This window comes from Emys orbicularis, chromosome 4 (genome assembly GCF_028017835.1).
Source record: "Emys orbicularis isolate rEmyOrb1 chromosome 4, rEmyOrb1.hap1, whole genome shotgun sequence".
NCBI lineage: Eukaryota > Metazoa > Chordata > Testudines > Emydidae > Emys > Emys orbicularis.
In genome coordinates this window covers 70,981,672-70,999,890 of record NC_088686.1, presented here as the reverse complement: position 1 = coordinate 70,999,890, position 18,219 = coordinate 70,981,672, and the positions used below count along the sequence as shown (strand labels likewise).

General features: G+C 39.8%; 1 protein-coding gene across 1 annotated transcript in view; it reads right to left on the bottom strand.

Moving 5' to 3' along the window:
• The window catches only part of DCAF5 (DDB1 and CUL4 associated factor 5), a 93,059-nt gene that overhangs the window by 61,702 nt on the left and 13,138 nt on the right, over positions 1–18,219 (bottom strand). The window contains exons 3-5 of the mRNA XM_065403680.1: positions 14,940–14,976; positions 11,843–11,982; positions 3,611–3,740 (exon numbers count right to left, since the gene is read on the bottom strand). Of these exons, the coding sequence (XP_065259752.1) occupies positions 3,611–3,740; positions 11,843–11,982; positions 14,940–14,976 (307 nt within the window). The remainder of the gene's footprint in view (positions 1–3,610; positions 3,741–11,842; positions 11,983–14,939; positions 14,977–18,219) is intronic.

Genomic DNA, 18,219 nt, shown 5'->3' with positions numbered 1-18,219 from the left:
TTCTCTGTAAGCTAAACAGATGGAGCTCTTTGAGTATCACTATAAGGTAGGTGTTTCAATCCTTTCATCATTCTCATGGCTCTTCTATGAACCTTCTCCAGTTTATCAACAGCTTTCTTGAACTGTTGACACCAAAACTGGATGCAGTATTCCAGCGGCAGTCACATTAGTGAGACATACAGGAGGTAATGTAACCACCTTACTCCTTCCACTTTTCCCCTGTTTCTACCTCCAAAGATCACATTAGCCCTTTTGGCCACAGCATCACACTGAGTTCATGTTCAGCTGATTGAAGAAATCTGAGGGGGGTGATGGTGGATAGAGTCACTGCTTCCCAGGATAGAGTCCCCCACCCTGTATGGCCTACATTCTTTGTTCCTAGATGTATAAGTTTACTGTCCATTTTGACCCCTTCCCACCATCCCAGCCAGCTTGGGCGGTGGGGGTTGCTATATCACACAACATCCTCCAGTGTAGAAAACTAGAACAGCTGAGGCATACTTCTGAAACTACACAAAAGCCTTGTCTAGATTAGAGTTTAAAGAGGTGATGTTAAGGCGGTTAGCAAGTTGGCCAACACAGCTGAAGAGTCTAGTGTAGACAAGGCATGCTTAACTCATTGAGTTGTTAAACTGGTCAAGTTAAAGCATGTGCTAAAGGCAGAGTACCTTGTTTACACATTACTCTTAAAATATGCAAGTCTTTGCCAACATATTCCAGTCCAATCAAAGCCTCAGCGGCCTAATCCTGCGGCCCTTAGTCAGTGAAAAAAAAACTCACTGAAGTCAATTATGGGACTTTTTCTTGAGTAACAGATGCAGAATCTTGCCCTAAATGAGGATTTCATGTGTCTGAGATTCAACTTCTCCCTGCAAAGTTTATTATTTTGTTCAACAATAAACCTGTTAAATCCAGAACAATATAAATAGCAGCCAAAAGACAGAACATACTCAGATTGGTGACTCTTTTTAAGGTGACAATTTTGGGTATCAGCAAGAACAAAGCTATACAAGTATGGATTAAATTAGTGCCCTCTGAAATAATAGGCAAAGTTGGTTATTTCTCCCTTCCCTGCCCCAAGCTCTCCATTCTGCAGTAAGTTACTGCTTACTAAGGCTAAGCAATGGGGCAGAACAGTGTCTTAAGGTTGGAGATCTTAGTTATTCTACAAGTCGGTGAGAGAAGCAGAACACCATCAGGTTCTGAGGGGAAAAAAGATCACTACTGACTCCTTAGAGACCAACCCAGAGACCTGGCAGGATGGAAATAAAGGTCTAAATGTAGAAACAGAAAAGTATGAACTCGCCAGCAAGAGAGTGCTATCATGGCCAGAAAAAAAAAAGTTAGTACATGCATAAAAATGGTACCATCTTACATATATTTATTCAAGATAATTTCTGCTGCATTTAATGACAATTTTGGCTACTTTCTAGTCATGCTAGCCCAGCACAGCCCATCCATCTATTTGGGAGAGCACATTTCACTCTATTCTAGCTCATCCAGGAATTTGGTAACTAAGGGCTTATCTATACGGAGCAACTTTCTGGCATAACTATACTGCTGTAACTCCCCATGTGGACACTTATTCTGGAATAGAGAGCTGTGTCATGATATAAGTTAAACTGGAAAAAGGCACTCATTCTACAATAAATGTCCATACTGAGAGTTATAACAGTAGAGTTATGCCAGTACATTTCCCTGCATAGACAAGCCCTAAGTTGCAACCATGGAAGCTTTATTACCATAGATAGGGGTGAGCCAGAAACAAAGAGCCCAGATTGTTTATCTTTTTACAAGCAAAAAAGATATTTTATAGTATTGACAAAGGAAAAACTGAGCTGGGAACCTGACTGTATCAGTGAAACTGGGACACAGAATTCTACAATTAAACTGTTAGTAATTATTTAGGGCTTGTCTACACAAACAGTGCACTGCAACCTGGAGTGTAAACATAGTACACAGCAGGCTAGTACGGGGTAAGTGTCCATGTGGATCCTGCTCATATGCACGAAGAGTTCCCTACTGCATTTTGATCTATTCCTGAAAGCATACTACAGAATTTGTAGTGTATGGCAGCAGGATCCACCCAGACACTTACTTAGTGGGCGGCAGACTGGTGCAGAGGTGATTTAGACCCTAGCTTGCCTCAAAAAAAGAGTGTTTGCATAGAGAAGCCCTTAAACTAGAACTTCATATTAAAGGGATGAGCAAGGACAACAATGCTCATTAAGGGCTAAATAAGTCTCAGTAACTATCAGAAAAGTTACAGTTAGCTTAGCGTTGAAAGTATGGAAAAGATCAGGTAAGGCAATTTAGATACAGATTCTAACTACTCTTTTAGTTCACTCTCTCAACATTTAGATGGTTGACGTGTAGCATTACAAGGCAGCCAATGAGGTCTTCCAAGTGAGAGAGTTCCACAGCCAAGGACCCATGGGAAAGTCCTGATTAAAACTAGGTACCAAAAAACAAAACCAATCCATTAAACAATTCACAGTTTAAATAAATCAGAGTCCATCATTCTGTCATCAGTACAATGGATGTCTTAACAGGTTTAAATGAGTTTTCTATAAAAGCCAGTCCTAATCTAACTCCATTAGATGAAGATTGGTCTGCTCTACCAGTGGATACGTAATAAATACAAGTGCGCTGTTGTCTGAGTAAAATTGTAAATCTGGGGTTATGGGCAGTGTAAATCACTGTAAATTCATTCTCTTGGAATTCTTTTTCATTTATCTGCACGTGCCAATTTTCTTCACTGTAATGACATTTGCGTATTTCCAATTACGAAACAAGAAAAAACAAAAAGGGAAATTTTGTACATTTACTTGAACTGCTCAAAAGAATTCTCAGATTATGCTGATCAAGAGAAAATTAAATTTAGTTCTAAAGTAAAAAGGGAGAAAGAAGAAGAAGAACATTCCTTCCCAAAAAAGCAGCTCCAAAAGAAAAAGCCTAAGTGCACATACCACACTCAGATGTTGCACATTAGGGATGTCCTTCGTTTTAAAAGGAAGTACATCTCCCCCTAATACTGTAATCGTACACACTCATTTTTAAATTGTACATTTTTGCCAGAAAGCAGAATAATGAAGTTGAATTAGACAATAGAAGTCTGAGTATCCATAGGACTTTTTGAATATCTGAAACCCTTGGATAACTGGGAGTTGCTGCTGGGTCAGCTCACCCAAGGCGCACGGACTTTGGAGACTGATGGCTTTTCCTCCAGTTACTCAAAAACAGCTAGCTTCCACTAAGGTTGCGCACTCTACCAGTATTTCAGCGCATCAGTGCTGGGTGTAAAGTTAAGATGCAGGAATGATAGCCTGGTGAGCCTTTCAGCTTTCCAAAATTCCTGGGGAGATGAAGCTCCATTATGAATAAAAGGGGTTTTTGTATAAATCAAGGTTCTACTATATACACACTAAAAAAATTAATCCTCCATTATTGCAAAACTTCGTGCCCTAAAATTTTTTATTGTGCCTCTCATTCAGGTCCTCTCTCACCACCCCACATTTGGACCACAGCTAGTTGAATGGCATGCCAGCACCTATGAAAAGAAGATTAGACAACATAATACTCTATAAGAATAAAGACAGCCAGCTCTTACCTCTGTGGTTTGCGAATATCCCAAAGTCCCACACCCTCTTTAGAGTTGGCAGTAGCCAGTAATCTGGGTTCTACTGGATTAAACATCACACTATGAAAGGCTGATGGGTAGTTTGCCAAGCAGAAGGGCTCTGTTGGGGGGGGGGGAAAAAAGTGAAGATTTCAGACATAAGAACAAACAATGCATGCAACTGTTCTGATGCAATGATTTTGCAACTCACTATACCATTTCCATATAGTGATCTGAAAATACAGACACATTTCCCTGCAGATTCTTAAATTAAACACATTCCAAACAACATAACTGATGTTTTGAAATCCAGCCACATATATCATCTTTGCCCAGTGTGGAAAAATCCCATATATGGGAGTTTAAGAAAATTCTCCACATAGAAGCTTAACAGAAGAGTTTAAGGCCATGACATTATACAGATCCAAAATTTCAATCTCATTAAGATGGAAGGCAAAAGCTGATCAGAGGAATGAATTCCTAAGTCAGTGGGTTCTTAAATCAGAGGTTTTCAAAGTTTCATAGTGCAAACCACATATTTACTAAAGGAATAAATTTCATGGAGCCCTCCCCATTCATACAAGGCAGCTGCAGTACTTGCTTACATGGAAAAGTAACATTACTTAATGAAATTTGGCAGCTAGAAACAAGGGGAAAGAGTCAGAACCATGTGAGAAGCCATCTCTCCACAAATCACTAGCTCACAAATCACTGCAGATCACAAATACTCTAAAGATCAGTGTCAGAGAACCACTGGCTGTGTCACTTATTTTAATTCTAAGTGTTATTCAATAGTTTTGTGATTCACAGAGATGTGCTGAAGTTCAGAGGAAACATACCTGGTACACGTAACATCACATGTAGGTAAGTTCCTTGGTTAAGCAGGTTTAAGATTCCAATAGCATAATCTGCATCAGCTTTGTATTCAGTGGACATGAAAAAATTAGTGTAAGTTACATCAATTTTATGTTCTGTGGTGACCACAATCAGCCCTGGCTGAATATGGGCACAACTCCTATTAAAAATCAGCATTAAAAGAGTCTCAGCACCTCTGAAAGTCAGGTCACTTGTATTGGGTTTTTAACATTAAGCACTCAAGTTTGAAAGTGTTGGCAAAAGTTCGTACTACCCAGCAGAAGTAGTGTCACTATGAGTCCATGGTAATACAAGAGTACTCTAATTACTTACATTTATTTTTGTAATCACTAACAAACTACCTTCAAGTCTTATACACAGAACAATAAAATAAAACCAAATAAAAATACATAAAAACTTTTTAAAGAGAAAGACTTGCAACTAACATGACATGTGCCTGCCATCATCTCCATTCTTCTACTTGTATATTACATGTTTTTCTGCCACATTTTTTTGACTCAGCTCTTCAGAGCAAGGACTTTTTCCTTAAGTGTCTGTATAGTGCCTACTACAAATGTGGCACCTATCCAGTTTGGGACCTCTGAGCAGTGAAGCATTTAAAAGAAACATGAGGATCTGCTATCCGGTTTGAAGAGGAGCTACTCTACCATTAGAAATCACTGGAAATGGAAGAGCAAGTTGTTTTAAACTGACGGACTTTTGGGTCCCACATTTGCAAGCATCCAACATTTTGGAGATCTATAAATATCAGGGCTATTTTTAAGGGAGGGAGGTGGTTTGTTTTTTCTTTTAAAAAAGAAGTTTCAAAATCTATTCATTAGAGAGATCGCCTGGACATCATAAACTGATCACTAAGTTTGAGAAGTTATCCCTGTGATTTCCTCCCAAATGATCCCAATATTCATAGTCTACCCCAGGGGTCGGCAACCTTTCAGAAGTGGTGTGCCGAATCTTCATTTATTCACTCTAATTTAAGGTTTCATGTGCCAGTAATACATTTTAACGTTTTTAGAAGGTCTCTTTCCAGAAGTCTATAATATATAACTAAACTATCCTTGTATGTAAAGTAAATAAGGTTTTTAAAATATTTAAGAAGCTTCGTTTAAAAATTAAATTAAAATGCAGAGCCCCCCCCACACCCGTGGCCACTGTGAGTGCCACTGAAAATCAACTCGTGTGCCGCCTTCGGCACGCATGCCATAGGTTGCCTAACCCTGGTCTACCCTATAGCTACCCATGACTGGCTTTTGGTGCTCGGGAAATTGACTTCTTTTTTGGGAATACTTTTAACCAATTTGCAGCCCACAAGGGGTTGCCATTGATGGCACATGTCAAATGCCTACAGCTGAGCCAAGTACCTCCACTGAATAGCTAGTGTGACCTCTAATTATGAAGGGGAAAAGGCGAATAGAAGGCAAATTCACCGAGCACAGGACAGATAAAGGGACCCTGTGTTTTAATAGAGACTCCCTTTGTAGCTTTGGTCAAGTCTTAGCCTCCAACTGATCTCAATTTTACAGACAGGGAAACGTTTCTATTTTATAGTGCTGTTCTGGTGATTAAAGTTTATGAAAAGCTATTACAAGTGCTAAAATTTATTGGAAGGCACACACAACCCTCCAGTGACTGCAGGCCTAACAGCTCCTAAAGCTGAGGTCTAGAGAGCTGTCCCTTAAAACACACTTACCTGGTGACAGCTAGGCACGGGCCCCAACACAAGCAGCAGGCCTAAATTTCTCCCTCCCATTTTTACAGAAGATCAGTTAAATTTGGAGTACCCAAGACTGTCCTGTGTGTAGTAGTGTGATCAGGAGGGGCAAACATTTGTTTGGCAAGCCCACCCAAAAGCACTAAGGCTGGCTCTAGTTAACAGGCAGTTTCAAAAGCAGACTAACGGTAGAACCGATCCTTTCAGTTTACATCATCAAATCAGGTCCCTGCTGGGACATAAATGCTGTATCATTAAAACGGCAGCCCTCGCTGAGAAACACAGACCCCATTCAGCAAATGGAAATCCTGGAACAATGACAGATTGCCAAATGAAGGGTTTTTTTATTTAGTAAATATTCACTTGGCCGAGTTACTATAACTAAATCGCTGGAGTTTCACCTGCATTAAAGACACACTTACCTTTCAAAGTACAGCACTGTACTTTTCTCTTAATTTACGAAAGTCTGACAACTTGTTTAATTAAAAACAGATTATATTATCCAAATTAGTCAATTTAATTAAGGGATTTAATTTGGTTATTGTTCTCTTCTGCTTTATTTCACACTTGCAGCTCTCACACATAGCAATATGAAAAGGTTTGTTTCTTACAAGAGACATTCAATACCATCCCTCCCAAAGCTTGAGAAAACAGGTTTTTAAAAGGGAGAGGCTATACAAGAGATTGAGGGCTTGGGGGAACTGAATTCCACTCTATGGCTGTTAGTTAAAATAGAATATATAATAGCAGCTTATATATGAGATTTGAGATTTTAAAGGAGTTTGCCAGACATTAAGGATTTTGACCCTGCATACATTTACTAGTAAGCATAGTGCTCACTACCACAAATAGTCCCATTGAAATCAGTGAGATTACTTACTGGTACTTATAGTGGTGAGCACTACGTCTTGTAGCAAAATGATTACAAGCTTGGGACTTAAATGCTGAACTGGAGCCTCCATACATGTTTGTTTCTATTTAATCACTAGAAAACATGCAGACTTTATACTGACACCGAACAACCCCTGGACAAAAGGCCATCCTTATCAACCAGCCTCTTAAGAAGCTGCCCCAGAACCGTCTCAAATGTATCAAGTGCAATCCTGCTCCACGTTAGTTATAAGGCCATTTCTTAAATGAGTGTCAGTAACAGGTACAGCTGAAGCAGTGACAAATATGGTTTAATTGCAAGTATAGGTAAGTACAAATGATTTCAGAAGCCTTAGTTAAACTTGAGTTTAGCCATATGATGCTAAATACGGTTTCATCTTTTGCACACTTGCAGTTAAACAGTGCTCAGCTCTACCTGTTGCTAATACCCATTGTCTGTACTGGGAAAACTACCTGTTGCTGACAAGGCTTTACAGTCTGTCTTGTCAGAAAGAGACATTAAAGGAGGGTGGGTTTTGTTGTTGTTTTTTGTTTGGTTGGTTTTTTTAAGAAAAAACTATTCAGAGACCTACCTGTTTAGTTAGGTGTTCACTCAATATGGTGTATTTTAATAAACCTAATTGTATACTTACACTATCAAGTAGTTTAGTTCAAAAATTGAGAATTTAAAAAAAAAAAAAAAAAAAGGTTTTGCATAGGGCTGTCACTTAATCGCAATTAACTCACGCGATTAACTCAAAAAATTAATGATTAAAAATATTAATCGCAGTTTTAAATCGCACTGTTAAACAATACAATACCAATTGAAATTTATTAAATTTTTTGCATTTTCAAATATATTGATTTCTATTACAACACAATACAAAGTGTACAAGTGCTCACTTTATCATTTTTTACAGTGCAAATATTTGTAATAAAAAAATAATATAAACAAAAGAAATAGTATTTTTCAGTGCACTATAGTACTTGTATGAGGTGAAATCTTTGTCCTGAAAATGAAACTTACAAATGTAGATTTTTTTTTGTCACATAAATTGCACTCAAAAACAAAACATTGTAACACTTCAGAGACTACAAGTCCACTCAGTCCTACTTCTCCTGCAGCCAATCCTTAAGACAAACAAGTTTGTTTACATTTACGGGAGATACTGCTGCCTGCTTCTTATTTACAATGTCACCTGAAAATGAGAACAGGCATTCTCATGGCACTTTTGTAGCTAGCATTGCAAGGTATTTGCATGCCAAATATGTTAAACATTCGTATGTCCCTTCCTTCTTCGGCCACCATTCCAGAGGACATGCTTCCATGCTGATAATGCTTGTTAAAAAAAATAAATGTGTTAATTAAATTTGTGAATGAACTCCTTGGGGAAGAATTCTATGTCTCCTGTTCTATTTTACCAGCATTCTGCCATATATTTCATGTTATAGCAGTTTCGGATGATGATCCAGCATATGTTCATTTTAAGAACACTTTCACAGAAGATTTGACAAAACTAGGGCCGGCTCTAGGATTTTTGCCGCCCCAAGCAGGAACAATTTTGGCCGCCCCCCCCCCCCCCCCCGTTTTTTTCTTACCCCACCCCCGGCCCCGCCTCAGCTCCACCCCTTCCCCAAATCCCCAGCCCTGCCTCCTCCCCCCAGGCTCTCAAGCCTAGGAGGGAGGGGGAGCAGCGGCGCGCAAATCAGCTGTTTCGCGCACCGCGGCCGCTCGGGATCTCCCCCTCCCTCCCAGGTTTGAGAGCCTGGGAGGGATGGCGAGCAGCGGCGTGCGAATCAGCTGTTTCGCGCGCCGTGGCGCTCGAGCGGCAGCAGCGGAGGTGAGCTAGGGCAGCCGGGGCACATTTTTAGGGGCGGCATTCTGGCGCCGGCCATGCCGCCCCTAAAAATGTGCCGCCCCAAGCACCAGCTTGTTTTGCTGGTGCCTAGAGCCGGCCCTGGACAAAACGCAAAGAAGGTACCAATGTGAGATTTTTAAAAATAGCTACAGCACTCGACCCAAAGTTTAAGAATCTGAAGTGCCATCCAAAATCTGAGAGGGATGAAGTGAGGAGCATGCTTTCGGAAGTTTTAAAAGAGCAACACTCAGATACGGAAACTACAGAACCTGAACCATCAAAAAGGAAAATCAACTTTCTGCTGGTGGCATCTGACTCAGATGATGAAAATGAACATGCGTCGGTCCGCTTTGCTTTGGATAGTTATTGAGCAAACCCATCATCAGCATGGACGCATGTCCTCTGGAATAGTGGTTGAAGCATGAAGGGGCATATGAATCTTTAGAGTATCTGGCACATAAATATTTTGTGATGCCGGCTACAACAGCATCATGCAAACACCTGTTCTCACTTTCAGGTGACGTAAACAAGAAGCAGGCAGCATTATTTCCTGCAAACTGTAACCAAACTTGTTTGTCTGAGCGATTGTTTGAACTAGGACCGAGAGGACTTGTAGGCTCTAAAGTTTTACCTTGTTTTATTTTTTCAATGCAGTTATTTTTTTGTACGTAATTCTACATTTGTAAGTTCAACTTTCATGATAAAGAGACTGCACTGCAGTACTTGTATTAGGTGAATTGAAAAATACTATTTCTTTTGTTTTTTACAGTGCAAATATTTGTAATAAAAAGTATAAAGTGAGCACTGTACATGTTGTATTCTGTGTTGTAATTGAAATCAATATATTTGAAAATGTAGAAAACATCCAAAAACAATAAATGGTATTCTGTTAGTGTTTAACAGCACGATTAATCAAGATTATTTTTTTAAAATCTCTTGACAGTCCTTGTTTTGCAAAACGCAAAATGCAGTAGAAATGTTTTATTAAACTTCACTCTTTCCCCTCCTTTAGACAACATACAAAAGCAGCTTGAAAACTGAACCAAGCCTGGAACAAAATGTTAGATTTCACCACTAACCAAGCTATATAGAGCACTCGGCATACATGTCACAGAATATTGTTATATTTGTGTTTGAATAGAGACAAACTTCCAAGAACGATGCTGGCCAGTTCCAGGTTCTCTTTCTGTACTACAGAATGTACCACCACTGGGGACATCACAGCTACCTGAGAATTTCTGTTGTAGCACACAAACAGCGGGGTTCAAAAAAGTTGTGGATTTATTTTAATTAGAGCATGGTTTATTTTTATTGTTTTGCAAAGAATTAAAAGAGAGAAACCCTGTTAAAAAGTACTACATTAAGGCACTTAGTTTCCATATACAGAAAAGAACAAATTTTTCCAGGCAACTAATAAATGTATTTGCCTTCTGTCACATTAATTTAATAGATCACGAAAGAACCTGAATACAAAGTAAGCACACACCCGAAAAACTCTCCTCATCACATAGAAGAAAGTGTAAATACAGAAGCAGAAAATTTTACAGGAACCAAATTAATGGCTCAGTAACCTCAAAGGTAAATTTTTATTTCATGTTGCATACAGAAACTGGATTTATTATAGGTACTTCTGATGGTCTTTCATGTCTAGTTCAAGGACACAGTTCATTCTAGGGCCTGAAAATGCAGGCCAGAGGGGTAGTGCCTGCAACCCTGCTAATCACAGACAGATGCACTAACCCCAGAAGTGGGTGGCACTGACATGTTAGTGGGCAGGGCCAGGACTCCTAGCAGATGACTAATTCAGTGAGGAACCAAAGTACTGTGGATCCAAACAGCAGCTTTATGCCAAATAAAATGTTATATTAGAGGGCAATAAGATGAAACTGATGTAAAGTCAGGGAAGAGAGAGAAAGGAAATAATTACTGCAGTGACATGATGAATGTTCTGAATTAAATTTCCAGACAGAAACTATTTTAAAATGGAGTTAAGGGGGAGAATACATACCAGTCATTTAGAGTGATATACTACAGGATATTGTAATTATCTCCAAAATGATCTTTATAATCCCAGGAAATTCAGATTTAAAATATGGAAATGCACAGTTAGGGCACCTAAACAACCTTAACTCTGCTCTATAATGAAACCATACAATAGCCATAGGATTATGATTAAGGCATTTTAATCTCAGATCTTTGATCTTTAGAAGACACTTCTTTTTCTAATGCGTCTTCAAAAAGGGACAAAAGGAGAAAAAGGAGAGCTTAGACGCACCAACTGTTAGGAGATGGGATAGGCTCCCTGAATGTATGGATGCAGAAAAACGTATATTTAAAACTAAATATGATCTTTGGGGTCTGATATTTGAAGCCGTGTAGGCTGGCAATCCTGTGCTATTACTAGGGTTGCCACCTTTCTAATGGCTGGTAACCAGGACCCCGAGACCCCGTCCCTTCTCCACCTCTTCCCCTAAGGCTCTGCCCCCGTTGCTGGCAGGGTCTTCACCTGCACAGCCGAGGCTGCCTTACCCGCTAACTGTGGGCTGCGCAAGGCCACGCACCGCTGCAAGCCTCACAAGCAGCCTGGCCCCAGAGGCAGCTGCAGCGGCTGCTGCACTGCCTCCTCCTTTCTGCTTAGGATTGCAACATTTTCCACAGATAAAAAACAAAAACACACGGCACCCAGACAGACACACAAGCTGAAACCCGGACTGTCTGGGTGAAAACCAGATGGGTGGCAACCCTAGCTATTACCACAATCCAACATTAGTACAAAACAGCAAATCACCACCCACACCAATCATGCACCATACTCCTTCCCCAGCCCCCAAATCTACCCCAATAAAGGCAGCTTTTCTGCATTCAAGAGCTCTCTCTACATTAATACTCTTTTCTGCCTGCAGCTCTCACCTCCATGGGGAGACTCTCGGATATCCCAAATGAGAACCCGGCCGTCGTCGGATGAACTGGCAAAGACGTTATCATTCACTGGGCTCACTGAAAGGCCATACACTGCATCTTCATGTGCAAACACATCCAAGGTCTCACTGCTGCAAGACAAACATGTATTATTTCCCCTCCTTTTGGTGTACATTGTTTCAGAAGGCAATTGATAGCCATAGTTTTGTCACCTGGCAGTACTGAGCAACAAGATTAACACTGCTCAGACTAGATATGAAGTTCTTGTTACGGAGTTAAAAAACAATATTTGCCAACTAGACACCTACATATCTATCACAAAAAGCCTCCAAAGTGTGAAGGTGGCTACAAGAGTGAGGTTGCATTAGATAAGTTTTGCAATAAGTGTGCTCCGTTAGTTCCTCTTTCTTTTCAGTCTTTTAAAGTTTACAAGCTACTAATACACTAGTAATTGTAAACAGAATTAATATAAAATAAACAGTTACTCAACTATGATGTTTTAAGGAAGGGAACATAAGTAAAGTAATGGGGTAAATTCATATATATATTTAACACCAGGAATGAGTTTGGCCCAACATTCTGTGCTACTAACAGCACTGAAGCTTATAAAATTGCAAGAACTTCATGCAAGGGTGGAGCCAGCAACTTTGACAATAATATTAAGGGAAAATACATTTTGGGGATCATATCTGTTTTAAAGATTAAATGGCTTAAATTCTGCTTGTGTTTTTTATTTTATTTTATTTGCATTTCTTTAGGGAGTAAAAAAGGTGGTCTCAAAGGGTTCTGATTTTAGTTAAAGTTTTTGTTTGCTTGCTTGTTTTTTTAACCTTGAAAGTATTATGAATGTGAGCTCTGGTTTCCTGTGTTTGAGAGGGGTCTTCCTGGGGCCCTAAAGATAGCTAGCTTTCATTTCTTAATTAAAAAGGGACAAGGAGGTGGGAGTGTTGATTCTTTAATACAAGCTTTCTTTCACCTAGAGGTGTGCCAATCATTGGAGTTAACTGTTAAAAGAACAACAGTTTTAAGAAGTCTCAGCTACTCAGCTTTCCTCTTGGGATGTCATTTCACTAGTTCGCCAATCAGTGTCTTCCAGGATAGACCACACCTGAATTTCTAATGTGGAAAACAAGCTGAGAAGACACTCCCCCCACAAACCCCTAACCCCCTTTCCTCACATATAATCTTTATCCAACATACAGTAGCAAAACAAGGGTTCAAGCCCAGTTTCTACTCTCCTTCCATTTTTGTAGGTCACTTTGAAAAGGAGCAAGAAAGGAAGAATGCCAAGAAAAGACAGGCCATCATGACTACTTAAAGGCTAGAACAGCCAGTGAGAGACTCCTGGATTTGCTGTATTTCTTGGGGAACAACCTAGATGCACAGTCTGTCTAGCAAAAACTCCAGGGTACAGCAAGTCCTTCAAGGAAATCCTGTCTGAAATTAATGCAAGTTTGAGCAGTGCCCATGCTAGAACTGCGGATCTAGGAGAGAGATCGAGTAACTGCCTCAGAGGTGACTAACTTGGAAAGCAGTTTTGATAACGGAAAGGCTAGAATAGCAGCAGCAGAAAGTCCCACTTGAGCATATGAAAAAAAAAGAATTTGATGGAGCTAGTTTACATACAGCCATCATTAAAACATACAATGTTAAACAGTGAAATGTTAAAAAATTAAAATCAGAATTCAAAATATCACACTGACTGCGTTCCCCACAGAAGATGGTGCAAAGTATTGCAGTATTAGAGGAATGGGACAAATGTGCTGCAATTGGACAGAATAGATCTGAAAATCCAGTATGTAACAGAAGCACATGCCAAAACAAAATCAAAGGAAGGACCGTACTTAAAACAAACACTCAAGCAAGATATATGGTGAACAATCACTTTCTATAAAAGATGATAGTGACAAAGACTTCTTGTCAAAACTGGGGGGGGGGGGGGGAGGAGAGAGAAGAGATATAAAACAAAACTGCATACGGTTTTTGTTTTGTTTTACATTCCCAGGTGTAAGCCAGAGAGCACAAGCAAAGTGGAGAGGATTTGTTCTTACTAAGAATGAGTGTGAAGAGCAAGACATACAGCGGTTATATTTTCTCTTCAGTCAAATGTCAGGTCAGACACTCAGGTGAAACATTTATTTGGGGACTTTTATTCAGCATAAAGACTTTTGAACACACTTAGCAACAGAGATCCTTCCAAATTATGCTAACCAGGACTCAGGCAACACAGAGATTTAAGGTTTATATTTCTCACTATTCTTACATCCGTTCCTGCCTTGTCTGACTTCATATTCATTTTTCATCAGTGCACATTACTTAATCTTTATTACTTAACTGTTTGTGGGAGCCAAACAGCATGTACAGACCAAAACATTAGTCCACAAAGGTTGCATCCCAGAAATCAAATCCAGATCAAAAGAAACTTACTATCCTGATTGTTCAACTCTGATATTTAGACAGGGTAACACTATGTTGTTAAAATATATTTTGGATAACCTTTCTACCCATGTTATCTCACCATATGACTTCTAGGGCACAATTCCCCACAGCCTCGTACTTCTGGTATCAAGTGGGTGTAAAATCCTACAGGTGTGAATGATCACTGCCTTGCACCTTGTGTAGTTATTTACACCTGTAGGATTTCACACTCACTTTGTACCAAAACTGCAAGGCTTTGGGGAATTGGGCCCTTGGAGCCAGATTTTTAAAAGGTATTTAGGCACTTAACTCCCCTTGACTTCAGTGGGAATTAGGTGCATAGGTGCTTTTGAAAATCCCACTAGGGCCTCGATACCTTTAAAAAATGTGGCCCTTCAACTTTATAATTCCCCATTTGCAACATACTACTGTCTTCATGAGAGTACCTATCCCCCCGCCCACCCACATAACATGAAACCAAAGGGAAAACCTCCCCACAATGTAATATTTTTACTTCAAAATGTCACCTTTTTTGTTTTTGTTTTTTTATAAAGACAGTACGTTTTGGGCTAAAATGTTCTTGAAGAAAAGTAAAGACCATCAGTTTGGACGCCTCCAGTGACTAAGGTTATGAAGCTGAAGCAGCAGTGGAAACAAACTATGCATTTACCTTTCAACATCATGGAGTATAACTTGCTCATCATTGCCTATAAAGAGAAATATAAACACTTAAAATCACGTACTGGTCATTAAAACTTTATAGTGAAGAAAAAAAGGTTTTGTAATTTCCATTTTGAAAACAAAAGCATTGTGGAGCGATGACCAGCCTGGTTGCCCAATGGTCAGCACTCTGCTCGTCTACACAGAGGCTCTGGGTCAATTTCTGGTTGTTGTCTAAAGCACCAAGCCTTACAGGAGTGAAGAGTGCTGTAGAGGTAGTAAGTCTTAAATAAGGCATGCCTCACATTGCTCAGATACTTCAGTTAATTAAGGAGTGTTGCTGATAATGCTCTGACCAGTCTCAGCCAAAATTTTAGTGCATGCGTGGGTGGAGAAGGTGATGATGAGAAGTTTCAGGTTTCCTACAGAGACACCTACACCCACTGCAATTCACAAGGAAAGATGTAACTGCTTAAGCTGTTACAACAGAGGAAGGGCAAACTAGATGCTATCATAGTTTTAGCATTTGAGTTGTGAGCCCAGTGCACTCTACATGTTAGTACAACAATGCTCAGTGCTGCTGCAGTGACAGCATATTCGGCTACAATCACTGTTATGCAGGTGTGCACACACACTACTGTGACCACAATTATGTTCATATTAAAAATCAGATAGCCTCCCTTGATCATGTTCGTTAAATGCAAGTCAAACTGTCCATATGAATGCAGGCCAAGGGGACTGCATCCATAAAAAAATATCCTGGTCCCTCCATGTATCCCCAATCTCTAGTAGTGAAGGTTGTTCCCCCCTCCCCCATTCTCTGTACTAAACACTAGCAAATACAGGTTTAGCTTCTTCGGTTTATGAAAGATTCAACACAGCATTATGCATGCAGTTACCATTCATTTGCAGTGGAATGAAGAAAGGATAAAATAAAAACCAAAGAACCTCATCCCTAGTCTAAGTGCATCTATCCATCCCGTAAATATGATGCCAGCTATCAAGCAGTGAAGCTCATGTGATGTTCAGGGGAATGAACAAGGGTTCAGAAGGAACAAGAATCCATTTATTGATATGCATTTTAAATGTAAAGAGGACTCTAAATTTTGGTTCATCTTGTACATGTTTAAATCTGTTTGCTCCATGGAATAAACATGAGAAATAAGTTTACATGTAGCTAAGTGGAGGCAAGAAGTGTTTTCCTATGTCCACAAACTCTCTTTAGAGGCTCCTGGCAAATGAGGACACAGAGCAACCATTACTGTGCCAGCATTAGGCTATGTCTACACTTCAATTTATGCCGGCATTGTGTGTGTTGCTCAGGGGTGTGAATAAACCACCTGTCTGAGCATCATAAGTTACACCGACATCAGTGCTTGTGTGCACAGCGCTATGTCAGCAGGAGAGTTTCTCCTACCGACACAGCTTCTGCCATTCGCGGAGTTGGTGCAGCGTTGTACATGTAGACACGCCCTTAGATTACTGTGTACTGGCTCTTTTCCATGGTCCCTTAATCAAGCCATTTACACAAAGTGCCTAGTTTAGATCCAATAAAGCCACATTGATTTCTATGAAATTACACCAATGATGAATCTGGCCTAGTTTTTCCACGGACTTCGAACTCCACCCAATATACACAGATGAACTGGGGAGGAAGCCATTACATCAGGCTGACTTCAATCTCCAACCTATTAAGGAACCTGCTTTCCCCTCCCACCACAAGCTGCAGGAGCAGAGTGAGGAGGAAGAGAGAAGTGGGGCGGGGTGGGGGGGGGAGAATACAAAGTGGCCACGACTTGCCTCTATCTCTGGTTCTGTTGCTATGGTGGGAGGAAAAGATGAGGATGTGGCCAGGACCACAAGTTGACTGGGTTACACATGGCACCCTAGTAGTTGTTTGCTGTTAAAAGTGTCACCACCATTCTGGTAAGTAGGGTTCACAATAACTTGGTTTTGCTGTGATATTTAAAGAAAATTCATACCATTTGTGGAGATTAATTTGGTAAGAATTGTGGGTGTGTGCGTGTGAAACTCTTCCACTTCATTTAGAACATCTCCCCTTTTACACTGGTTATGACAATGAAAGACCAGAAAATGCCCACTGTTCTATTCAGTTATACTTCTGGGGATGGAATAAAGCATATACAGAAGGTGGTTTGGTAGTCAAAGCCCCAGATTTGTATTAGTGGGACTCTATGGAACCACAAGTTCAGTTCAGCTTTTCATTCACCCAAAGTATGAAGTTGAGTTCAATACAGTTTACTATGAGTATTTAAAAACCATTCATGTTCTCTGTGTTCATTGAACATTAAAGGCTCCATGGCACTCTTTGTAGGAGCAGGGTTTGCCTGGTGTCTTTGGCCAAAGTTTCCTTTCCAAAGTTTGTTGTGCAGAGCACTGTCCACCCAGCTGCTGCCCACCGCTCTAGAAGTAGCTTGATATTATAATCTCTACCTGTATACATACACACAAAATGCTTTGAGATCTTTTGGACAGAAGACTATATATAAAGCGAAAAATATACACTTGTTTTGGGCAACCTGCCTCAATCCATAACAAACACACTGTCAAACATTTTCATGATAAGGGGGAGCTCTTCTTTCACTGTGAGTATGAACTAACAGTTACACTCACCTTAATCAAGTTTCCATATTTTAGTTTTTCAATTTGCAAAAATAATCTGATTTTCTGTGGTTGAATTTCAACTCAATTCAAATTGCAATATTATATTGGAAAGGGAAAAACCTTTACACTTGCACTTCTATCATGCCTTTCAAGGATGACTCCACTTTATAAAGTATATTTAGCCCCCTTTTATAAAGGGAAATAAAATAGAGAAGGTAAGAGACTTAGTTTACAGCACTGACTATAAAGTTCACAAAATCTCAGTGGGAGAAGGAAATCAAGAGCTCCAAAAATATGCTAAAAAAGAAACAAACTTAACTACATCATAGGGTGGGCAGATGAAGGATACACATTTCTTTCCCTTCTTTACTGGTCTCATTAGACTGTAGAAGGAATGCTCTGCATGGATTTTGATACATATGCATATATCCATTCATTAAAACATGTTTCTTCCCCTCTCCTTCTCTGAAAAAACTTTCAATATTAAAAAAAAAAAAAAAAAGTGTGTGTGTGGGGAAAATCTAGTACTGATGAAAGGTATCAGACCAAAAATTTTAGAGACTGCAGTCCTCTATATATTTCTCCAGATCAAGTACATGTTTCTGCCACACAGCTTCTGTCCCAATACCTCAATCCTGAATTTTAAGAATGAAAGTTGTTCAGTT